The sequence below is a fragment of the Panthera pardus genome, unplaced genomic scaffold (assembly GCF_024362965.1).
Source record: "Panthera pardus isolate Hobbes unplaced genomic scaffold, ASM2436296v1 HiC_scaffold_21, whole genome shotgun sequence".
In the NCBI taxonomy this organism is placed as follows: Eukaryota; Metazoa; Chordata; class Mammalia; order Carnivora; family Felidae; genus Panthera; species Panthera pardus.
Window position 1 is genome coordinate 67,306,322 of NW_026526777.1, and position 23,590 is coordinate 67,329,911.

The 23,590-nt window shown below is 38.8% G+C and overlaps 1 protein-coding gene across 1 annotated transcript in view; it reads left to right on the forward strand.

Moving 5' to 3' along the window:
* Positions 1 to 23,590, forward strand: part of CDC42BPA (CDC42 binding protein kinase alpha) — a 316,152-nt gene that overhangs the window by 177,071 nt on the left and 115,491 nt on the right. Inside the window, 2 exon segments of the mRNA XM_053909423.1 lie at positions 1,064 to 1,186; positions 15,337 to 15,470. Of these exon segments, the coding sequence (XP_053765398.1) occupies positions 1,064 to 1,186; positions 15,337 to 15,470 (257 nt within the window).

Below are 23,590 nucleotides of genomic sequence, written 5' to 3' on the forward strand. Positions count from 1 at the left end.
TCGTTTCTCTGGCTTACGTTATCGTAAGAATACAGTGTATAATGCACATAGATTACAAAATCTGTGTTAATCGGCAGTTTATGTTATTGGTTAGGCTTCTGATCACCAGGAGGCTATTAGTAGTTAAGTTTTCGGGGAGTCAAAGCTCATATACAGATTTTCGGGGTGCCTGGGTGGTTCAGTCGGTTAAGCGTCGGACTTTGGCTCTGGTCACACGATCTCATAGTCCATGGGTTCGAACCCCGTGTCAGGCTCTGTGCTGGCAGCTCAGAGCCTGGAGCCTGCTTTGGATTCTGTGTCTCCCTCTCTCTCTCTGCCCCTCCCCTGCTCATGTTCTATCTCTCTCTCTCTCTCTCAAAAATAAATAAACATTTAAAAAATTTCAAAAAAAAAAAAAAGTCATACACAGATTCTCAACTGCATGGGGGAGGATCAGTGCCCCAAACCCCCTGCATTTTTCAAGGTCAACTGGTGTTAACATCTCTAAACCTCCCTTCACACACCAGGCTGTTTTTAATGCATCATCTGACCCAGGAAGTTTTTGGGTTACCACATGATGACCCTTCTTGCCAGAATGAAAGGGACCTGAATGGGTTGACTTGCTGGTAAAGTGCACCTGCTGTGTTTGGTAGAAGGCCAGTCCTTTCCTACGTCTGTTATACTTTTAAAGACACATGTGTTGGAGTTTTGGGATTTAATTGTGATGTGTTTGCATGCTTTTTGAGTAGATGTTTTGATCAGTAGAATTATATATGGATTTCTCTAGAAAGAAATATATTGGGGCGCCTGGGTGGTTCAGTTGGTTAAGCATCTGACTCTTCATTTCAGCTCAGGTCGTGATCTCACGGTTCATGAGTTCGAGCCCCGTGTTGAGCTCTGTGCTGACAGTGCAGAGCCTCCTTGGGATTCTGTCTCCCTCTCTCTCTGTCCCTCCCCTGCTCGCTTGGTCTCAGCATAAATAAATTAACATTAAAAAAAAGAAATATATTGCTGTTAGTTAAAAAAATTTTTTAATATGGCCATATTTCTCATTTTAGCCTTTATTCTTTTTTTTTTTTTAAAGAGTCAACACAGACTGTTCAAGCGCTGCAGTATTCAACTGCTGACGGTCCACTCACGGCAAGCAAAGATTTAGAGATCAAAACCTTAAAAGAAGAAATTGAAAAACTAAGGAAACAAGTAAGAGGTAAATTTCTGTGATTCACTATTCATTCAGATTAGTAGGTTTAAAAAAAAAAGGCTGTTTACACACACAATATATACTGAGTGCCTGTCTCATGTTACGTAATGTGAGCTCTGCACCAGTAAGGGGAGAGCAAGTCAGAATGGTTTCTGCTTTCAAGGAACTCACATTTTGGTATGGGAAAAAATAGTTTCTGCAGTACATGAGAAACACGAGCATAGGTCCCTGGGGAGGATCAGGAGGGGCGCCTCACCAAGGTTCACGCGAACAAAGATGGTGCTTTGAGAAGATGTGTTAGTTGGGGAGGTTTAGCTGGAACTTGTCTGGCTGAGCATACACACGAACAGGGGAGGGAGTGTCAGGAGTCAGGAAGAAGGACAGTGTAGACAAGGAAACTGCATGTATGCGGACAGCAAGATGTGAACTTTTATTTTCTCTGTGACGGTTCCTTTCGGCACATTGACGAGATTTAAGTAAATTAATTCAGACAAGTGTCGATATGTCCGTTCCGTCCATTCGTGCGTTGAGTCCATTCGTTCAGCAAATACTGATTGAGCACCTGCTGGGGAGCAGGTATGGTCTGAGGCTCTTGGAATGCAGTTCTAAGCGTGATGACAATGACAGAACCCTGTTCTTGCGGGACTGGAAGGCACCCAACAGACATAAGACAGTAACTATGTAACTCTGTAAATGACACACTATGTTAGAAGGTGGTGAGTACTTAGAGCAGGATACGGAGAAGGGGCCAGAAGTCCAGGATGGGGAGTTGTGTCATCTTATGCAGGCTGGCCTGGGGGTAAGCCTCGCCGAGAAGGCGACAGGTGAGCAACAACTTGAAGCAGGGAAGGGGCTAGTGTGCAGTTAAATGGGAAGCACACGTTCCACGCAGAAGGATCAGCCGGTGCAAAGGCCCCGAAGTCAGAATGCGCCTCAGGAGTTCGGACGGCGTGGCTGGAGCAGGATGAGCTAGCGGGGAGGATGATGGAGACGGGGTGGAGAACAGAGGGTCGGGTAGGGCTTGTGCCCTCATCAGTACAGTCTCACTGTTACAAGGTTTTTGGGTTTTTTTTTCTGTCAGTGTAATGGGAGCCTTTTGCAGGGTTTAGAGGCATGGCACCTGGTCTCAGCATAAGGAGAGAGAGAAGGTACTGGCTTAGCCAGGATAGTCAGGCCTCTCCAGAAAGGCCGTTTTAAGACCAAAGTAAGCGAAGGAGAAGAAGAATCTGAGACAGGATCTTTTATGAAAATGACTATTTAAAAAAAAAATTTTAATGTTTATTTGAAGGGGGAGGAGAGTGAGCGAGCACGTGAGTGGGGGAAGGGCAGAGAGAGAGGGAGACACAGAGCCTGATGCAGGGCTCGAACCCACAAACCGTGAGATCATGATCTGAGCTGAAGTCGGATGTTTAACCGCCTGAGCCCCCCAGGCGCCCCTAAAAAGGACTGTTTAAATGCCATGTTAATACTTTGCTTATATTAAATACACATGGAGCTCTTAAATTTGACCATAATTTATGCTGTTCTATATTTTTAAGTGGCTCTCTTCCTAAGAGGTATCTCTTTATCAAATTTCTGTAGCTTTATTTTCTACAGTTAAGGTGTTTGGAAATATGATACGCAGGATCATTTGCTTTGATTTGCTATCAACAATAAAACATCAAGAGCACTGAATGTGTTAGTTATTTGACACTGAAAAAACAGTGACCAGCTGGGATGGTTAGGGATTTATCTTCAGAGAGGTAATATGGATTGAGATGAGTTACTCATAAGCCCATTTTATTAGCTCTCAGAGGGTGTTTTTTTTTTAATTTCTTAAAAAAAATTTTTTTTAATGTTTTATTTATTTTTGAGAGAGAGAGACAGAGCATGAGCAGGGGAGGGGCAGAGAGAGAGGGAGACACAGAATCTGAAGCAGGCTCCAAGCTGTCAGCACAGAGCCTGACACGGGGCTCGAACTCAAGAACCGTGAGATCATGACCTGAGCCAAAGTCGGACGCCCAACCGACTGAGCCACCCAGGTGCCCCTAATTGATTCCTTTTAAATTGATTGAATCCTTAGGATTTTCTGTGCTAATCATCATGCATCTGCAAATAGGAAGGTTGTGTTTTTGCCTCTTTGATCTATCTGTGTGCTTTTCATTTCTTTTTGCTGTACTGGCTAGAATCCCCAGCGCTGTGTTGGAGAAGAGTGATGAGAATATACATCCTGGCTTTCTTCCCAGTCTTAGGGGGAAGCCTTCAGTGTTTTGCCCTCAAGCGTAATATTAGCTACACATTTTTTGTAGGTGCTCTTTACCAAGTCAGAAGTACACATCTATTTCTGTATTTCTGAGAGTTTTTATCACAGATAGTTGTCGAAATTTGTCAAGTATTTTTTCTGCATTTATCGATATGAACATGTGATTTTTTCCCCCTTTTGTTAGCCTATAAATATGGTGGATTAGATTGGTTGATTTTGAAATATTGGACCAAACTTACATCCCTGGAATATATACATCACTGGTCATGGTGTATAATTATTTTTATGTGTTACTGAATTTTATTCCTAGTATTTTGTTAAGGATTTTGGCATTCGTATACATGAAGAATATTGGTCTTTCGTTTTCTGCCTTTCTTTTTTTTCTTTCTTTTTTTTGTTTTTTGTACTGCCTTTGTTTTTGTTTTCATTCTTTTATTTTTCTGTTTCCTTTCTGAGATATAGTTGACATACAACATTATATTAATTAGTTTTAGGTGCGCACATAATGGTTCAGTATTTGTATATATTGTGAAATGACCACCACAGGAAGTCAAGTTACCATCAGCACACGTAGTTACAGATTTTTTTCCTTGTGCTTAGAAATTTTAAGAGCTACTCTCTCAATGACTTTTCAGTATGTGGTACAGAATTATTAGCTGTAGTCCTCATGCTGTGCATTGCCTCCCCGGGACTTAGGCATTATGTAACTAGAAATTTGTACCTGTGATCACCTTCACTCCTTCAACATGCCCTTGCACCCCTGCCTCTTAGAACCACCAATTTGTTCTCCGCGTTCCCTTTTTTGGTTATTTTGGATTCCACACATTGAGTGAGATCATGCAGTATTTGTCTTTCTGACTGCCTTTATTTAGCGTAATTCCCTCAAGGTCCATCCACTTTGCCGCCAATGGCAAGATAGTGCTTATTTTAATGGCTCAGTGGTATTCCATTGTGCATGCACCCCACGTTTTATTTATCCACATATCCATCATCGGACATGTAAGTTCTTCCGTGTCTTGATGCTTGTGAATGATGCTGCAGTGAACATGGAATGCATATCTTTTCAATTCAGTGTTTTTGTTTTCTTGGGATAAATAATCTGAAGTGGAATTGGTAGCCACCCAGGTGCCCCTATTTGCAATTTTTTGAAGAGCCTCCATGTTTTCCAAAGTGGCTGTACCAATTTATGTTTCCACTAACAGTGCACAAATATTCCTTTTTATCTGCAACACGTGTTTATAACACTTGTTCATAACAACACTTGTTATATCTTGTCTTTGGACAGCAGCCGTTCCAACAGGTGCGAGGTGATAGCTCATCATGGTTTTGATTGGCATTGACCTGATGATTTATGACGTTGAGCACCTTTTCATGTACCTGTTGGCCATCTTTATGTCTTCTTTAGGGGGAAAAAAAAAAGAAAAAGTCTATTCAGATCTTCTGCCCATTTTTTAATCAGATTGTTTGCCATTGAGTTTTACGAGTTACTAAAATATATTTTCTGTATTAACCCCTTCTCAGATATGTGATTTGTAGGTATTTTCTCCCATCCATTAGGTTGCCTTTTTATGTTGTGGATGGTTTCCTTTGCTCTCCAGAAGTAAGTTGAATGTTGTCCCACTTGTTGATTTTTGCTTTTGGCACTCTTTGGCTGTGGTATCAGTGTAGTGCTGGCCTCATAAAATGAGTTTGAACGTATTCTCTCCTCTTTCACTTTTTGGAAGAGTTCAAGAAGGATTGGTGTTAATTCTTTTTACAAGGTTTGTTAGAATTCACCAGTAAAACCGCCAGGTCCTGGGTTTTTCTTTGTTTGGAGGTTTTTGATTATTAATTCAGTATCTTTAGCATTATTGGTCTGTTTAGATTTTTTAATTTATTCACAATTCAGTTTTGCTCAGTTTTAGGTTTCTATAAATTTATCCGTTTTTCTAGGTTATCCAGTTTGCTGGCATGTAATTGTTCATAGTAGTCTCTTATGATCTTTGTATGTGCTGCCCATTGAAATGTTTCCTCTTTCTGATTTTATTTATGAGTTGTCGGGTTTTTTTTTAAGTCTAGCTAAAGTTTTGCCCATTTTGACTGTCCAAAAACAATCTCTTAGTTACATTGATCTTTTCTTCGTTTTCCTGATGTTTGTTTCATTTATTGTTTCTCTGATCTTTGTTAATTCCTTTCTTCTGCTAACTTTAGATTTAGTTTGTTCTTTTTCTAGCTGCTTGATATGTAAAGTTAGGTGTTTGAGGGCTTTCATTTTTTTAATGTAGAGGTGTTTATGGCCATGAATTTCCTTCTTAGAACTGCATTTGCCATATTTCATATGGCATATAGTGTTTCCATTTTTGTCTGTTACAAGATATCTTTTTAATTTCCTTTTTAATTTCTTTTTGTGATCCATTGGTTATTCGGGAGTGTGTTGTTCAATTTCCACATTTTTATGAATTTTCCAGTTTCGTCCTTTATTGATTTCTAATGTCATACTTTTGTGCTTGGGAAAGATCCTTGGTATCGTTTGCTAAATTTCTTAAGACTTGTTTTGTGAGGTGCCCACATGGCTCAGACAGGTAAGTGTCCAACTTCGGCTCAGGTCATGATTCCACAGTTTGTGGGGTCGAGCCCCACATTGGGCTCTGTGCTGACAGCTCGGAGCCTGGAGCCTACTTCAGATTTGTGTCTCCCTCTCTCTCTATGCCCCTTCCCTGCGCTCGTTCGCTCTCTCAGAAATAAATAAACATTAACATTTTCTTTCAAAAAATTAAATAATACTTGTTTTGTAAACTTGCTTGTTTTTTAATCTATTTATCCTGGAGAATGTTCCATGTGTGTTTGGGAAGAATGTATATTCTGCTGCTATTGGAGGGAATGTTCTATATATGTCTGTTAGATCCACTTGTTCTAAAGTATAATTCACATTCCTTTCACATATAATTCACATTTCCTTATAGGTTTTCTGTCTAGATGATGTATCCAATGTTGGAAGTAGGGTATTGAAGTCCCCTACTGTATCGTATTGTTTATTTATCCCTTCAGATCTGGTGTATCTGCTCAGTATATTTAGATGCTACGGTGTTAGGTGCATATGTATTTATAATTGTCATACCTTCTTGACAAATGGACCTTTTTATTGTCATATGGTAGCTTTTTTGTCACTTGTTACTATTTTTGACTTAACATCTATTTTGTCTAACTATAGCTACCCTTGTTTTCTTTTGGTTTCCACTTGGATGAAATACCTTGTTCTAATCCCTTCATTTTGAGCCTTTGTGTCTCCTTAAAGCCGAAGTGAGGCTTTTATAGACAGCATATAATTGGGTCTTGGTTTTATTCATCCAACCACTCTAGGTCTTGTTGTTGGAGAATTTAATCCATTTATATTTAAAGTAATAAAAGATTGGGATTTCCTAATGTCATCTTACTGTTTTCTGAGTGTTTTGTAGTTCCTTTGTTTAAGTTCCTCTCTTAATTGACTTCATTTGTAAGTTAATCATTTTCTATAGCGTTAAACTCTGATTCCCTTTTCTTTATCTTTTGTATTCCTACTGTAGCTTTTTGCTTTATGCTTAGTATGAGGCTGACATAAAGTATTTTAGTTATAACAGTCTGTTGTATGTTGATAACAATTATAGTTGTGAAATATAACTTAGAAAGTTTAGGAGGAGAAGAAAATCCTTATGGATTTACCCATATTTTAAAATATCTATCTATCTATCTATCTATCTATCTATTTATTTATTTATTTAAATGCTTATTTTTGAGAGAGAGAGAACGTGCACACACGCACACAAGTGGAGGAGGGGCAGAGGATCTGAAGCAGACTCTGTGCTCACAGCACAGAGCCCGATGCATGGCTTGAACTCACAAACTGTGAGCTGAAGTCGGACCCTTAACTGACTGAGCCACCCAGGTGACCCAATTTACCCAATTTTTATATACCGTGCTCTGTATTCCTTCTTGATATTGGTGAGCTCCTTGTTCTCTTATTTTCTGTTTAGAGGATTTCCTTTAGCCATTTAAAAAAAAATTTTTTTTTAATGTTTGTTTATTTTTGAGGGAGAGTGTGTGTGCAAGTAGGGAAAGGGCAAAGAGAGAGGGGGAGACACAATCCCAATCAGGCTCCAGGCTCTGAGCTGTCAGCACAGAGCCTGATGCGGGGCTTGAACGCATAAACCGTGAGATCATAACCTGAGCCGAAGTCAGACACTTAACTGAGCCACCCGGTTGCCCCTTCCTTTAGCCATTTTTTTTTAAAGACAACCCTGCTATCAGCAAATTCTCTTAGTTTTTATTCATCTGAGAATGTCTTAGTTTTCTCTTTATGACTAAAGAATATTTTTACAGGACATAGGATTCTGGGTTGATAGTTTTTTGTTTAAGCATCTGAAAAATATATTGTACCACTTTCCTTAGGACTCTGTGGTTTATGAGGAGAAAATCACAGTCATTCTGAGGGTTTTTTCCCCCTTTATCTAGGGTGTTGTTTTTTTCTGGCTGCTTGCAAGGTTTTTCTTCTTTTATAGTTCTCTGATGTTTAATGGTGTGTTTTGGCATGGTTTTCTTGGGGTTTATTCTGTTTGGGATTTGTTCCTCTTCTGTAATAAAGACACATAAATGTGTCTTTCCACGTTTTTCCACTTAATTACTTTGAGTACTTTTACAGACCTGCCTACTGATGACTTAGATGTTACATCTTTTGTTATCAATCCACAAATCGTTGGGTCTCTGTCCATTTTTGTTTTCATTCTGTTCCCCCCCCCCCCCCCCCCACTATTTAGATTGGTCAATTTCTACCGCTTTATCTTCCATTTCACTGATTCTTTCCTGTGATGGAAAGAATCCTCTGATGGGTTCCTCTGTGGAACCCAACAATCCAGATTTTTTTTACATTTATTTCTAAATTTTCCATTTTGTTTTTTGTAAACTTGTTTATTTACTGAGACTTGCTGTATCTTCGCTTGAGTCTTCTGTTCGTTCATTTATTTCAGATATGTCCGTAATTGCTCGGTGGAGCATTTTTATCATAGCTGGTTTAATGTCTTGCCAGATATTTCTAACATCTCTATTATCATTGTCTGCATCTGTCGATTTCCTTTTCTCATTCAAGTTGAGATTTTCCTAGTTCCCGATAGGATGACTGATTTTCAGTTAGTGACTCTGGATCTTATTTGCACTTTTCCATTTTCACCAGCTTTTCCCGATACCACTCCAGCAGCGGTGGCTTGCCAGGTTGAGGTGGAGGTTCACTTTCCCCACTTGGCCTCCTGCGATACCCAGAGAAGGGCTCCTCGTTATTTCCGGAGGAGGTTGGGTTTCCACCAACTCGGTGGTGGGCATCGCCCTCGTACCGCCGGGCAGTGGCGGACGTTCTTCCTTCTCTGACACCAGCCCAACGCAGGGACGGTGGACAACCTCACTGCTGCCGCTGGGGGGGTGCGGAAGTGCTAGTTGCCCATGTGGTCTTCACGGACATTGCATGTGAAACGCGCGTGTTACGGCCAGTGGCCCTTTAGCAGTCCTCTGAGTACCCTCATGCCTCATGGTGTGTCTGTTTCTGGGTGCTTCATCATAGCCTGACGTGATTGAGGTCTGGCTCTTCACATGTCCTTCGCTGACAGACGTGGTTGTGGAGTAAGTTGTTTCTATTGTTTAACTTGAGTGGAACAGTTACTTCCTGAAAGTTTTCAGTCTTGCTAATTTGCCCCTTTCCTGGTCCTTTGGGTAGAAAGAGTGGGCTTCTGTTGGGGCTTTTATTTGCTGCCCCTGTTGGCATTTCTGGATCACCAGTTTCTTTGGCTCTGTGTCTGGGAAAAATGAACCGCAAAGAAAACCCAGAGAACTTCCCGCTGTGTTGGTCCAGTGTTCCTGACATCACAGTTTCAGGTTCCCTTGTCCCCATCGGTCATCCTTTTTCTTCTCTCCAAATTTCATTTTTCTTATGTTTGTTTTATGTATGATGTCCAGAGAAGAGGGGAAATGTATCTAATCCTTCTTTCTGGAAGCAGAAGTCTCCAGAGTAAGCTCTTCAAATATAGATCAGATCACGTCACAGTTTCTGCACACGTGCTAACGTGTCTTCCATGGATGCCCGCTGGCTCCTGGGTGAAAGTGAAACAGCTCAGCTCTGTTTCCAAGGCCCTCCGTTATCACGCAGGTCGCTGTGTCTCCAGATTTCCGCCGAAGTGAACTACGCTTAGTTCTCCTCGGTCACATTCTGAGTTTTTGCTATTTCGTTGTTGTTTTCTCTTTTCTTTCTCCACTCCCTCTTCCTTCCCTCCTCCTTCCCTCATTCCTTCCTTCTTCATTCATTTATTTTTGCTTGTTTGCCGAAAACATTCCTCACCGTAAACTTAAGCTCCTCTAGAATACGTGTTACTGCTGACATAGGTTTTTATTTGTATATTGCTTTATTTCCCTCGCCTGACTGCTAGACAGTAAGCTTCTTGAAAATAGGAACTTGGTTCTTTCATTGATACGTCCAAGTGCACGGAAGAGTGTGTGACACGTAAAAAGCCCAAGTCAGTATGAGTTGACGAGTGACCAGTGAAACTTCGCTCTTGGAAACGTCCGACCGCTTCCCAAGATGTCTTCCTAATACGTCTTTCCGGGCAATTCGCGACACACTCACCCCTTACGTACAAGTCAGCGGTGCCTGGAAGGAGGCCTCTAACTGGGGAAATTGGTTACCGTTGACCTGTTGATGGAGATTTCCTTCTTCACTTTCCTCCTACTTACTCCCTAAATGCAGAGGCTATAGGACTGCTCTTCACTCGTTCTATTTTAGCTTTTCCCAGGGGCGGGGCAGAACCAGTGAAAATGAGGTGAAGAGAAAGGGCAGATCCTGTTTTTAGCATTCTTCCTTCCCAGCAGCTCTTGGGCATGTGCTGGTCTCAGTGTGCCCAGGATTCCATCCCATCTCGTTCTTTTTTTTCATCATTCATTCATTTTTAAGCCTCTTTTTACCTATTGCAGTAAAATGTACATAACATAAAGTGACAATTTTATTCATGTCTGAGTGTCACATCAGTGGTATATAACACATTCACGTGCTGTGCGGCTGTCACGCTCCGTCCCGGCAGCCCAGTATCTTCCCAGACGGAAACTCGCTGCCCATCAAACACCAGCTGCCCGGTCCTCCCACACCCAGCCCCTGGCACCCGCCCTTCTTTCTGCGTCTCTGCATTTGACTGCTCTGGGAGCCTCACGTGAGTGCAGTCATAAAGTATTTGTCCCTCCGTGGCTGGCTGACTTCACTTAGCAGCGTCTTCATGGTTCACCCATGTTGTAGCCTGTGTCGGATTTCCCGTCTTCTACAACATTCTGCGTGTATGCAAATACTCCCTTCTGTTTTTACATTCGTCACCGACGCACTTGGGTTGCTTCCCCATTTTGTTTATTGTAAATAGTGCCGCCTTGCACATGAGGGAACATATATCAAGTCCAGAAGTAGAATTCCTGAATTTGTACGGAAATTCATGTTCAGTGTTTTTAGGAATTGCCGAACCGTTTTCCGCAGTGGCTGTGCCATCCTGTTCCCACTGGCAACACAGTCCTTCTCAGTTCAGCCCATAAACATCCTTATTGAGGTACTGTTCCGTACCAGAAATTATACTGGGTACTGGAGGCAGAGTGGTAAGGCTGGGGATAACCTCTGTGTCTCATTCACAGTTAAACCCACGCTATCCTAAACATTTCAATGTAAAAGCTAGAGATAATAGAAAACAGGCTCTTCTAGGAACCTGCCCTACGAGTAGCCTTGACTATAGTCGTGGCTTTAAAGAAAAGTCCAAATCACCTTTGTTTTTTTTAAATTTATGTATTTTTTTGAGAGAGAGCGAGAGACCGTATGTATGAGCGGGGGAGGGGCAAACAGGGAGGGAGGGAGAGAGAGAATCCCAAGCAGGCTATGCACTGTCAGCTCAGAGCCCAACTTGGGGCTCGATCTCAGAAGCTGTGAGATCACGACCTGAGCCGAAATCAAGGGTCGGCACCCCCAAATCACCTTCTGTTAGCTACTTCTTAAGCTAGATCTTTGTGTAGACAATTACACACCACCAGTGCCTGTATATCTTTTCTTTCCCTATGGCAGTGTTCTCCAATATATTGAGACTCCTAGAAGATTTTAATAAAGTTATAATTACTTACAATTTCTTTTTAAAATCTGCTTTCCTTATCACACTCCAAACTCCCAAGAAGGTAAGACAGAGTTTCCTTGTGTCATCTAATGGACACTCAGCAGATGAAAGTATAAATTCATACTCTCATTTGATATTTTTCCCTGAGAAGATACGGGAGTGGTTTCTTGTTTCCTGAATAATTATTGTAATCTCTAATGTGCTTTGTAACCCCCTTTTTTTTGTTGCCTGGAGATGGGTGGTTTGTCTGTCTCTCCAACCCTAAACTAACTATTCCCCTCTCCCTCTGTCTGTCTGTCACACACACACACACACACACACACACACACACACACACACACACACTGCCCTGCATCATGTAAATGAAGGAGAAGGATAGGGAGTGGAGGGAGAGGGGTAGGTATAGGGGAACCTGTTTCCCCGTCATGATTGGAAGTCAGATCTCTTCCCATCTCAGAAGAGTCCTGGGTTATTTTAGGAATCAGAACGTAAGGGAGAAGCGGTGATACTGTGTCTGCACAGATCAGGGAGAGGTGCTTTGACTGTGCTTCTGATGCCGCCCTGGTCACAGTCCTCGCCCCTCGCGGGTGGTCCGTGCTCCACATCGAGTCCCGCGGCAGCCGTGGCCTCTTCCCCGGTCCTCCTCCCCTAGCTCCCATAGAACCTGCCACACGATCTACATTTGTGTTTCTGCTTCATTTATGATTTGTGGGGTGTTACTCTTTATCTTCCTGACCTGGTTATCTCCTTCAAGACAGAGTCTATTTAATATTTCTCTTCCATGCCACACAGTGCAAAGAAAATTTCCTTATTGTGTTTTTGTCCCTTATTAAATCCTCATAGGAACGATTGAATTTCCCAGCTGTCCTAGCAGCAGTGAGCTAGGAACCATTTGGTTGGAGTGTGCTAGCCTGTTGTGCTGGTCTGCTTCTGCTCTTTACTCACAAAAACTGCTTTTTAGTTACTTGGCCTAGAATGGTATGGCTCATCGTGTTGCGTGAGGTATTTTTTGATAGTCTCTGAGGATTTCTTTCTTTCTTTTTTTATTTAAAAAAAATTTTTTTTTTACCGTTTTTTATTATTGAGAGACAGAGACAGAGCATGAGCATGGGAGGGGCAGAGAGAGAGGGAGACACAGAATCCCAAGCAGGCTCCAGGCTCTGAGCTGTCAGCACAGAGCCTGATGCGGGGCTCAAACTCACAAACCGAGATATCATGGCCTGAGCCGAAGTTAGACGCCCAACCGACTAAACCACCCAGGCGCCCCACTGAGGATTTCTTTCACAGTCTTCATTGAATTCACCATTTGTTGTAGTGAAAGTAAATGTTCATGTGCCTTAGCCATTTGATAGTTGTCGGCCAAAATTCAGTGTATTCTGGACTTTTCTTGAGTTGGGGTTTTTATCTTTGGGGAATGCATAATTCTGTGTGTATCAGATTGGAAGCTTTTATAAATAATCGAGTGAGCTTGTCTTCTCCAACCCTTCTGTGTGAAACACGAAAACCTGACATATAATTCACAGATACACTTACCAACTCCATTGCAAAGCAGCCAAAGTGACATGGCTGAGAGAAAACCAAAATTTAACCCACGTTGAAAGGGAACCATAAACCACTGAAGGCCGCCACCGAAGCCGCCCCATGGAGTCGTTTTGCTGTAAACTTGATGTGATGCAGACAGTTTATAAAACACTGATTTCATTTTTGTTGCTGATGAAGAGCAGTAGAGATAAGCGAATGACTCCGTAATTTGCAGAAAACCTTCACCACGCTGGGGAAAGACTCTTCAGAGTAGAAGAAAGTAGGCGAATGAGACGGGATCACAATGCGTGCCATCTGACTGCTTCAGGCTGGCACACTGTAGCCATGAACAGGACCAAAGTTAGACCCTCAAAGGACAAAAGTCAGCCATGTCACATACTAAATTTTCACTCCTAATTATTAGAAATAAACTTTTGAGGGGCGCCTGGGTGGCTCAGTCGGTTAGGCGTCCGACTTCAGCTCAGGTCACGATCTCACGGTCCGTGAGTTCGAGCCCTGCATCGGGCTCTGGGCTGATGGCTCAGAGCCTGGAGCCTGCTTCTGATTCTGTGTCTCCCTCTCTGTCTGCCCCTCCCCCGTTCATGCTCTGTCTCTCTCTGTCTCAAAAATAAAAACGTTAAAAAAAAAAAATTAAAAAAAAAAAAAAAGAAATAAACTTTTGACATCTTAAAAATGTTAAAACCTTAAAATAACAGGAAAGTATCACTTACAAATGTTTCAAGGAAATTAGTATAAACAGAAAAATTCCTGCAGGAAATGCTGAAACTTGAGAAAATGATAAAATATACTTTGCTGAACATAAGACTAAATATCCCATGATCTTTAAGGTTAAACATCTTATGATGTTGCAGTGTTCTTCAAGTAAAACATTTATTAAATTAGACTGCTAAAGTTATTCTGTTGAGACAGAACAAAAACTAGTTACATGCAACTTCACAGATGTTGTTGAAAATTGTTGAAAACCGTGGTATCCATAAATGCATCTACACTCTCAAAACACCTCAGATCAATAAGCTCTTAATAAATCTATAAATTTAGGGCACTGAATATCAGTAAATTGTTTTGTTGAAGGACTCCAGCAGCAGTTAGTATGGGATACACGAACGCATTTAAGTGACTTCTTGGCTACAGGACTCTCTATACACACAAAATCTCTTTACGGTAGGACCAGTGTCTTATGAACGTGACTTCATTTATTGAAAGCGTTGGACTCAGCAATACACAATACTTTGTGCATCATCTATTCCCACACCTGAATTTGCCAGACCCGGGGGATCTTGTTAAAATACGGATCTGATTCATTAGGTCTGGTTTGAGGCCCGAGATTCTGCATTTCTGGCAAGCTCGCAGGTGTTCCTGCTACTGTGTGGGGATGACTCTCCGAGTGGGAAGGTTTTGTAAAGAGCAGAAATTGACAGTGAATGTGTGTAGATTTCTCGGTTTTGTGGGCTTCAGTTCTTCAGCTTGCCAATCTACTTCTGATGCCGTGACCATTTCGTGTCAATTTATCCAATTTTATGCAGGCAGTGTGTTCAAATGAGTGAGGCTGTTCTGTTTCGTAATAACTCTTCTGAAGTGATGATGTTAAGAATTGTCGCTTTCCCAGAAGAAGAGGCCGATGCAGGATTTCCTGAGTCCTCGTCTCCGCTCCAAGACCCATTTAGCAGTGTGACCTCAGGCCAGATATCCAGCTCTCCTGGCCTCAGTTTCTTCTTCTAGAAAATGGAGGAGCTGACCTAGATCAGAGGCGTTCGCGTATTTACTTTCCGAAATCAGAGTTTGTTCTTCAGATAACCGCTAGTGAAACTGGCCTGCAGCCATGAGAAGCACAGCCGTCTTAATAATTTGACTAAAGTCGGTGCAGGAATGCTGATAACCAAACATAGAGGAAAATGGGTCTGTTTTGTCCAGTTGGTTGCTTTTGATTTTTTTGATAGTTTTAAGCTTCTAATTGGCTCTGAAGGTACTTTTCTGGAAGTATGGTCTTCTTTTTCTAACAGAAACGTAAGACGTTTTTCATGCAAGCGTTACACACTTTCACACTGATATTAGCCGTACCCTTTCTTCATTCAGTGAACTTGACAAGCACTTAATTGTCGCGAGTTATAGTCCTACTGGAAGGGGTGTCTATAAGCCTAATACAAATTCAGGATATGTTATTTTTTTCCACTTAGTTGTTTGAAACCTTGGTTTCGAGCATTTGTTTTTATATGAACACTACCATAAACACTGTTGTCTCTTTTTAGAATCAAGTCACTTGGAACAGCAACTTGAGGAAGCCAACGCGGTGAGGACAGAGCTAGATGACGCTTTTAGGCAAATCAAGGCTTACGAAAAGCAAATCAAAACACTACAACAAGACAGGGAAGAATTAAACAAGGTAAAAATACATGGATAAATTGTTAAACCCGGTTTTAGATTCTTAATCTTACTTAATTTGTATTCTAAAAGCTTTCGTAATGAGTTACAAGAACATAAAGTATATGTTGTAAAACGTTTAATTATTTTGGTATGTGTCATTTGAGTAATAGCTAGTAATGAAGACATTTACATACTGTCAAGATTTTTAACATTCAGAATCATCTGTTCTTTTGAAAAGTCTAATCAAAGCACTTGATTAAAAGTAAATGTTTTAAAAAATATTACGGAATAACAAACAGTGAGATATGTGTCATGTCTTTGGACAAATAAAAACTAAAGGCATATTTTCATTGTGATTTGCTGATATGAACATTCTTAAAGATTAGAATAAAAAATTTCTTTAATGTTTTAATTATTTTTTAAAATGTCAGTTTATCTTTCAAAGCACGGATGAAGAAGCTAAAGTTATTTTCATAAGAACTTGATATAATACTTAAACAGTATTAGAAGCATCAACAAAATTTATTAATAGCAAAGACAACCTAACACATCCCATAAATAATACACACCAGAGAAAAACATTTTACTTAAACCACTCAGAATGTGTACTTTGCCTTTCATTAACAAATTTAAAAATGTTGGAATTAATACTAGCCGACACAAAAAAGAAATGAGTGGTTTATGGCTTATGTAAATTGTATTCAGTGATGCAGTATATAATTGATAATATAATGGAGTTCTTTTGGGGAAGATCTTAAACTCTTGCTGCCAGTAAAGAAATGAAGGCAATTAAAAATAAAACAAATAACCTTTTGCTGATGAAGCTAATCGAAAAGACTAACAGAGAAAGCTGTAAAGGTTAAATTGAATTTGATTAGTATCTTTTTGCTTTTTTCTTAATGCAATTATAAGCAGTTTTGTGTACAGATCCATTTAAATTCATGGTCAACTTAATAAAATTTGGAATTTATAACAGATGTTATATTTGTTTTAGTAATATTACAGTAATATTATAATAATATTAGTGGTAGCTGTTATGTATATAAAGGTAGGATTATTCAGCCAAACTTAGTAAACATAAAAAAAGATGAGAATCCAACATCTAGATTTATAGTAGCAAGTATCTTGCCAATTTTATTAAGTTTTAATGTTAAAAATCTTTTTTTAGTATATTTTGAGAAGAGGGTAGTGCTATAAAGAAATATTATATTGGTATTTTAAGGGATATGCTTAATATCCTACAGGCAGCAGATAATCTTTTTAACATTTTTTTCTTTAGATACATATAAAAGAATAAACGTAACATTATATGAGTTTTGATGCACATAATATAATGCCTGTCTCTGAACCTACCATCTGACTTAAGGAATAGGAACATTATGAATTTTGTGGCATAGCCCTGGCCAGTCATTTTTTTTATTCCCTTCTCCTTATTGTCCGTCACTTCCTTACTGAAAAATACTTTTTATCCCTTATTACTATAATCTCTAAATAATGTATAATAGGAGATAACAAGTAGAGCATAGGGGATATAATACTCTAACAGAGCTGTGTGATGACAGAGGGTAACTATGCCTATCACGGTGAGCACTGAGTAACGTACAGAACTGTCCAATCACTATGTTGTACACCTGAAACGAGCATAACGTTCTATGCTCGTTATACTTCAGTGAAAACAAATAAAAATGCCAGTGCCAAATGCTGAAGATGAGCTTATAATCTGATACCTTATTTCTGGAAAGCTAATTTGCAAAACAAGTATCCAAAGCCTTCAAATACTAAAGTCCTCGATGTAATAATTCCATTTGTCGAAATGTAACTCAAGAAGATAATCAGACATTGAAGCAAAGATTTGTTCACAGAGAACAAATTACCACATTTATAAAAGAAAAATATTAGAAACTGCCAAAATGCCCGACCAGTTCATATGATGAAATATTATATAGCCATTAAACCCAGTGGCTAAAGAATTTTTAATGCCACAGGAAATGGAAATACACATACGTTATTTGGTGTGGCTTGTTTCTGAGCTGTGTAAAGTGGTACATGCAGTTTTGCACGGTTTGTTGTTTCACTCGTTGTATTTCTAAGATGCATCCATGGGACTGTAGGGCACTCATTTATCTGCTGTATGGTACACCATTATGTGAACGCTCCAGAATCTCTCTAGTCAGTTGTTTGTCTGCAGACATTAAAGTTGCTTACACTTGATAGCCACTATAAATGAACGTTCTTGAATATGTATGCTGATTTGCACACACTTGTACACAGAATCACGAGTAGAATAATTGGGTCATAAGTGATGCAAATATTGTTTTTTATGGTAATGCCAAATCGTTTTCCACGGATTGTACCAATTTACACTCCCACTCCCACCACCCGGTCTATATTCAACAATACTTCATGTTACTAGATAGATTATTTTGGCCAACCCCATTGAAGTTCGTGTTTTAGGTCTAGAACCATGTTTTATTTATGGTCTTAATTTCTCCAATTACTAATGAGGTTGAGTATCTCACATATGCCCACTTATCAGTTCTGTTTCTTCTGTGAAATGCCTCTCAGTATCTTTTGTACATTTTCCTGTTGGGTTGTTTTTTTTTTTTGTCTTTTTCTTACTGGTTTGTTAAGAATTCTTGAAAATTTCTATATTGATCTTTTGTCCGTTGTGTCTATTAAGATGCCTCCCAGTTAGAGGCCTGACTTTTCATTTTCTTTATGGGAGCTTTTGAGTAACAGAAGTTCTGAGTTTTAATGTAGTCAACCATATTGATCTTTCTTTTTAGAGATTTGCTGGCTCATGTAAGAAACCTAAGGCTAAAATTCTCAGTTTTGTTTTTTGTTTTTAAAGTTCTCGGTTTTTATTTTGACGTTTTAAAGTTTGGCCTTTGGTATTTAAATTTTAACATACCAGATTTATTTTTTCATATCATGTGAGATATAGGGATCCAATTTCAGATTTTCCTCTGTAGCTAATAGGTGTTCATTTACTAAATAGGCCGTCTTTTCCACAGTGACGTGCAGCGTCACCTGTCACATTTCCATTTATGCATGACTCTGTCATCTCACCTCTCCATTCCTTAAAAACTGTGATGAGATCTTTTTTTTTTTTAATTTTTTTTTTAACGTTTATTTATTTTTGAGACAGAGAGAGACAGAGCATGAGCAGGGGAGGGGCAGAGAGAGAGGGAGACACAGAATCCGAAACGGGCTCCAGGCTCTGAGCTGTCAGCACAGAGCCCGACGCGGGGCTCGAACTCACGGACTGTGAGATCGTGACCTGAGCTGAAGTCGGCCGCTTAACCGACTGAGCCACCCAGGCGCCCCAAAACTGTGATGAGATCTTAATTAAAATTGTGTTAAATCTGTAGAGTCATTTCAGGAGAATTGACGTCATTACAACATTGAATCTTTAGGTTCCTACTATCCACATTTATTAATATTATTCCAAACGCACACACAGATTTCAAGACCAGAGCATAGAATTGTGATGTACATACAGCAGAAATACGCACACTGCTTCCCTGGGTGCTGTCTTACCTCTGGGGCGGTGCAATGAGAGCTGGATAGATAAAGCCCTATACACACACGTGCGTGCGCACACACGCGCACACACACACATATATTTAGATGTATGTATATACATCTGTATATGTATGGAGTCTGTGTTGTGGATGAGGAATCCTAAAAACGTGAGGGTGTTTTATATAAAGGAGGAGAGGCAGATGCTTCCTACTCCCTGCCCCCCATCATCTCCACCCATCCTTCTGAGAGTCTCCTTGGAAATGTAAAGAGAAGAGTCTAGGACCCTTTGGAATATAAATAAAACACTCCAGTGGGAAAGATAAGCCCAGAGCCTCCAGCTCTATAAAGAGGGTGGCTCCCTGATCCAGGCTCCTCTCTCCCACCTCTGTTGAAATATAAGCACATACATCCAGGAGTTAAATCTCTTCGAGTTTCTCATTCTAAATTAGTCATAAATTTATAAGGCTTGCTTTTACCCCAGGTCCCGACTTTCAGTACAAAGTTTTAGGAAGGTCTGTCTGTACAAAACCATAAAAATCTTTCCTCTGGAGCCCCACGGTCTTTCCATCCACAAGCTTGGTAGATTTCACCATATCTTTAACATCTTAAATGTTTTAACATAAAATTTTAATGCAGGTCTCATTTACCTTTCCTTAAATTTACTGTTCTATTTTTTTCATATTTTAAATGGTATCTTTATAGTTTCTTACTGATTTTGCTTCGGCAACATTGCTAAATTCTTATTAATTGTACTAATATATTTGAGATTCTTAGGGTTTTCTGCAAATAATGACGGTTTTGTTTCTTCTTTTAATTTTTATGACTTTTCTTTCTTCCCTTGTCTCACTGTATTAGCTACGACCCACAGTACAGTGTTGAATAGAACTGGTGATAGCAGGCTTTCCTGTCTTAGTCCTGGTTTCAAAGAAAATGCCTTTACTGTTTCACCACTAATAATGTTTTCTGTAAGTTTTTGGTAAACACTTCTTATCAGGTTAAGAAAGTTATCTTCTATTCCTATTTTGCTAATCATTTTTATAATGGGTATCAGACTTACTAAATACGCTCTTCTGTACTCTATTACAACAGATTTCTAGGAATTTGTTAATATTTATTGATGTGATTATATGATTGTTCTTTAATGACTTGGTTTGGTAAGTTATATTTATAGACTTTTTCTAATGTTAAACCATTTTTGGATTTCTGGGTTAAACCATAATTGTGCATATATTACCTCCTAAATAACAATATGCCAGTGTATGTAACACTTATGTAATGGCACTGCTATTGGAGTGTTTTACGTATATTAGATCATTTAATCTTTATAAGAGCCTTGTGATTTAGGTATTATTGTTGTTGTTGCTGCTGTTGTTATTAGTATTTTATAAATGATGAGACCACGCACAGAGAGGTCAAGTACACTTGCTTAAGTGTACACTTGAGCTCACTTGCTCAAGATCATAGAGCTAGAAAGTGATGGAGCTAGAATTCCAACACAAGAAGTTTAGGTCCAGAGTTCATGCTTATCTACTTTATATATCACTGAAGCTGATTTGCTGATGCCGGTTTTTTTTTTTTTTTAATATTTGATTTGTTTTTATCAGTAAAATTGGCTTGTAATTTTTTTCTTTTATTTTTCTGGTGTTTTTTATGGTATCAAGATTATATTGGTCTCCTAGAATGAGTTGTGTAGCATTGCCTCTTTTTCTCTTCTCTAGAAAAGTTTGTATAAGAATGTTTGTTCCTTGAAACACTGGAGGTATCACTTGTAAAACCATCTGAGTTTGGAAATTCTCTCCCTCTGAGGGGATGGGGAGAGTTTGTTTTATTTAGGTACTTTAATCACTACAGGACTATTGAGGGATTCTGTTTCTTCTTGAAGCAGTTTTGATGAATTGTATTTTTGTAGGAATTCATTCATTTCAAAAGTTAACAAATTTATTGGCATAAAGTTTTCACTGTATCCTTCTATTAGCTTTTTTAATCTTTTCCAGGTTTGTAGTCATAATCTTTTTTTTCTTTCTTAACATTGTTTCTTTTTGTATTTATTCTTTGTTTGATCTCACCAGGTATTTGCCTATTTTATTATTTTTCTCAACTTTTGGCTTTGTTGATGTTCATTATGACATTTCTTTTTCATTAGTTTATGTTCTTATTTTTATTATCATCTTATGTTGGTGGAAGCATTAGTGTGTTCTGTCTCTTTCTATGTGGAATTTCACTAAATTTAAACTTTTGTTTTAGTTTCAATACAAGTGTTTCAAGCTATAAATCTCCCCCTAGGTAAACCTTTTACTGAATTCTCATTTTATTATATGTGCTGAACATTTTTATTGTTTATATTTTCAACTTCTTTTTTAGTTCTAAATATTTTAACATGCTTTATGACTTTTCTCCTTGACCAATGAGGTATTATGGAATTTAGCCTTTTTAGAAATTTCTATTGTAATGGTGATGTTATCAAAGAACTTGAACTGTTGATATCTGTTCTTTGAAATCTGCTGAGACTTGTTTCATGGCCTAAACAGACTGTTCCATTTTCAAATGTTCACTATATGCCTGAAAAGAATGTGTGTTCCCAGTATTGGGTGCAAGCATCTATATATGAAGTTTGATAATCTCTATATTCAGTATTTTTTAACTGCTTGGTTTATCTATTAATGATTGTCAAGTCAAAATTTCTCATTATCATGATGTGTTCACCAATTTTTCTATGATGATTTTGCAATTTCTTTGTAATCTATTTTGAGTCTGTCCTATGGAATGCTATCCTAACCATTTTTAAAATGTACAGTTCAGCAGTGTAAATTATATTCATGTTGTTGTGCAACTAATCTCCAGAATTTTTCCATCTTGCATAATTTTTTCTTGAAATTTAATTGAGTTTTTGTTTGTTTTTGTTCCCACATTTCTCACTACTTGTTTTAACAGTTTCTAATGGTTGCTCTTGAATATTATCATGCATATTTAACAAAGTCTCAATTATTATCTCCCCCAAAATTTAAGGACCTCTAATTCTGTTACTTCTTTCCAACTGTTGTGTTATTTTTGACAGTATTTTACTTATATCCTTTCTGTTTACTCTACAAATGAGACATGTTTATAATACAGTCTTCTCTGCATATTTGCATTCATATTTATGTTCACAAGTGTCTTGGCCCTCCCATTTCTCTGTCATTAGACTTTGCTTTTTTTTTTTAATTTTATTTTTTATTTTTTAAAATTTACATCCAAATTAGTTAGCATATAGCGCAACAATGATTTCAGGGGTAGATTCCTTAGTGCCCCTTACCCATTTAGCCCGTCCCCCCTCCCACAACCCCTCCCGTAACCCTCAGTTTGTTCTCTATATTTATGAGTCTCTTCTGTTTTGTCCCCCTCCCTGTTTTTATATTATTTTTGTTTCCCTTCCCTTATGTTCATCTGTTTTGTCTCTCAAAAGCCTCATATGAGTGAATTCATATGATTTTTGTCTTTCTGACTGACTAATTTCACTTAGCATAATACCCTCCAGTTCCATCCACGTAGTTGCAAATGGCAAGATTTCATTCTTTTTGATTGCCGAGTAATACTCCATTGTATATATATACCACATCTTCTTTATCCATTCATCCATCAATGGACATTTGGGCTCTTTCCATACTTTGGCTATTGTTGATAGTGCTGTTATAAACATAAGGGTGCATGTGTCCCTTCGAAACAGCACACCTGTATCCTGTGGATAAATGCCTAGTAGTGCAATTGCTGGGTCATAGGGTAGTTCTGTTTTTAGTTTTTTGAGAAACCTCCATACTGTTTTCTAGAGTGGCTGCCCCAGCTTGCATTCCCATAGACTTTGCTTTTAAAATTATTTTTCTTTTCCCTGAGATAAATCTTTAGAGGTTCCTATTTAGCACAGATCTGATGGTGATTCTGTCCATTTTCGTTTATATGAATCTAATTATTTTAGCCTCATACGTGAACAGGAATTTTTCTGGGTATACAGTTTTAATTACTTTTTTCACTCTTTCCATTTTCCCTGTTTCTGTTGCTACTTCTTAAGTGTCTGCTCTATCCTTTTGTTTTAGAGGGTAGAGGATAGAGGATTTGTCTTTTTTCACTAATTTCCTTTAAGGTCATTTGTTTTTATTTGGTGCTATGCAATTTTATTTTTTTTTAAGTTTCTGGGTTTGAGCCTTAACACTTTTTCTTGCTTCATAAATATAGAGCTTACTTTATTGGCAGATTCAGGTCTTTAGTTTTAACACTTGTATTTTTCCCATTTCTAAATGTTCTGTACAGTTGTTTATAAGTCTCCCTGGCCATTTTTAATAGTCTTTTGTCATTTTCCAATTTTCATGATTTTTTTTTTTTCACTTTCTCAAACATTCCATTTTATGTTACTATTTGACAATTTGAATGTCTGAATCCCATTGGAGTTTATTATTATTGTTTCTGTTCTTTGCTTATGGTCGTTTGTTCTTTGGGTTTGGGAATCTGTGGTTGTGCGCTCATATTTGTGTGTTTTAAAAAACCTACGTTTCATCGGGGCTCTTTTCTCAAAAAGGATTTGCATTTCCTTTTGCCCGGAGGCCGGTGGTTGTCCGGACCTGAGTCTTCTTAAGCTCCTCTCCT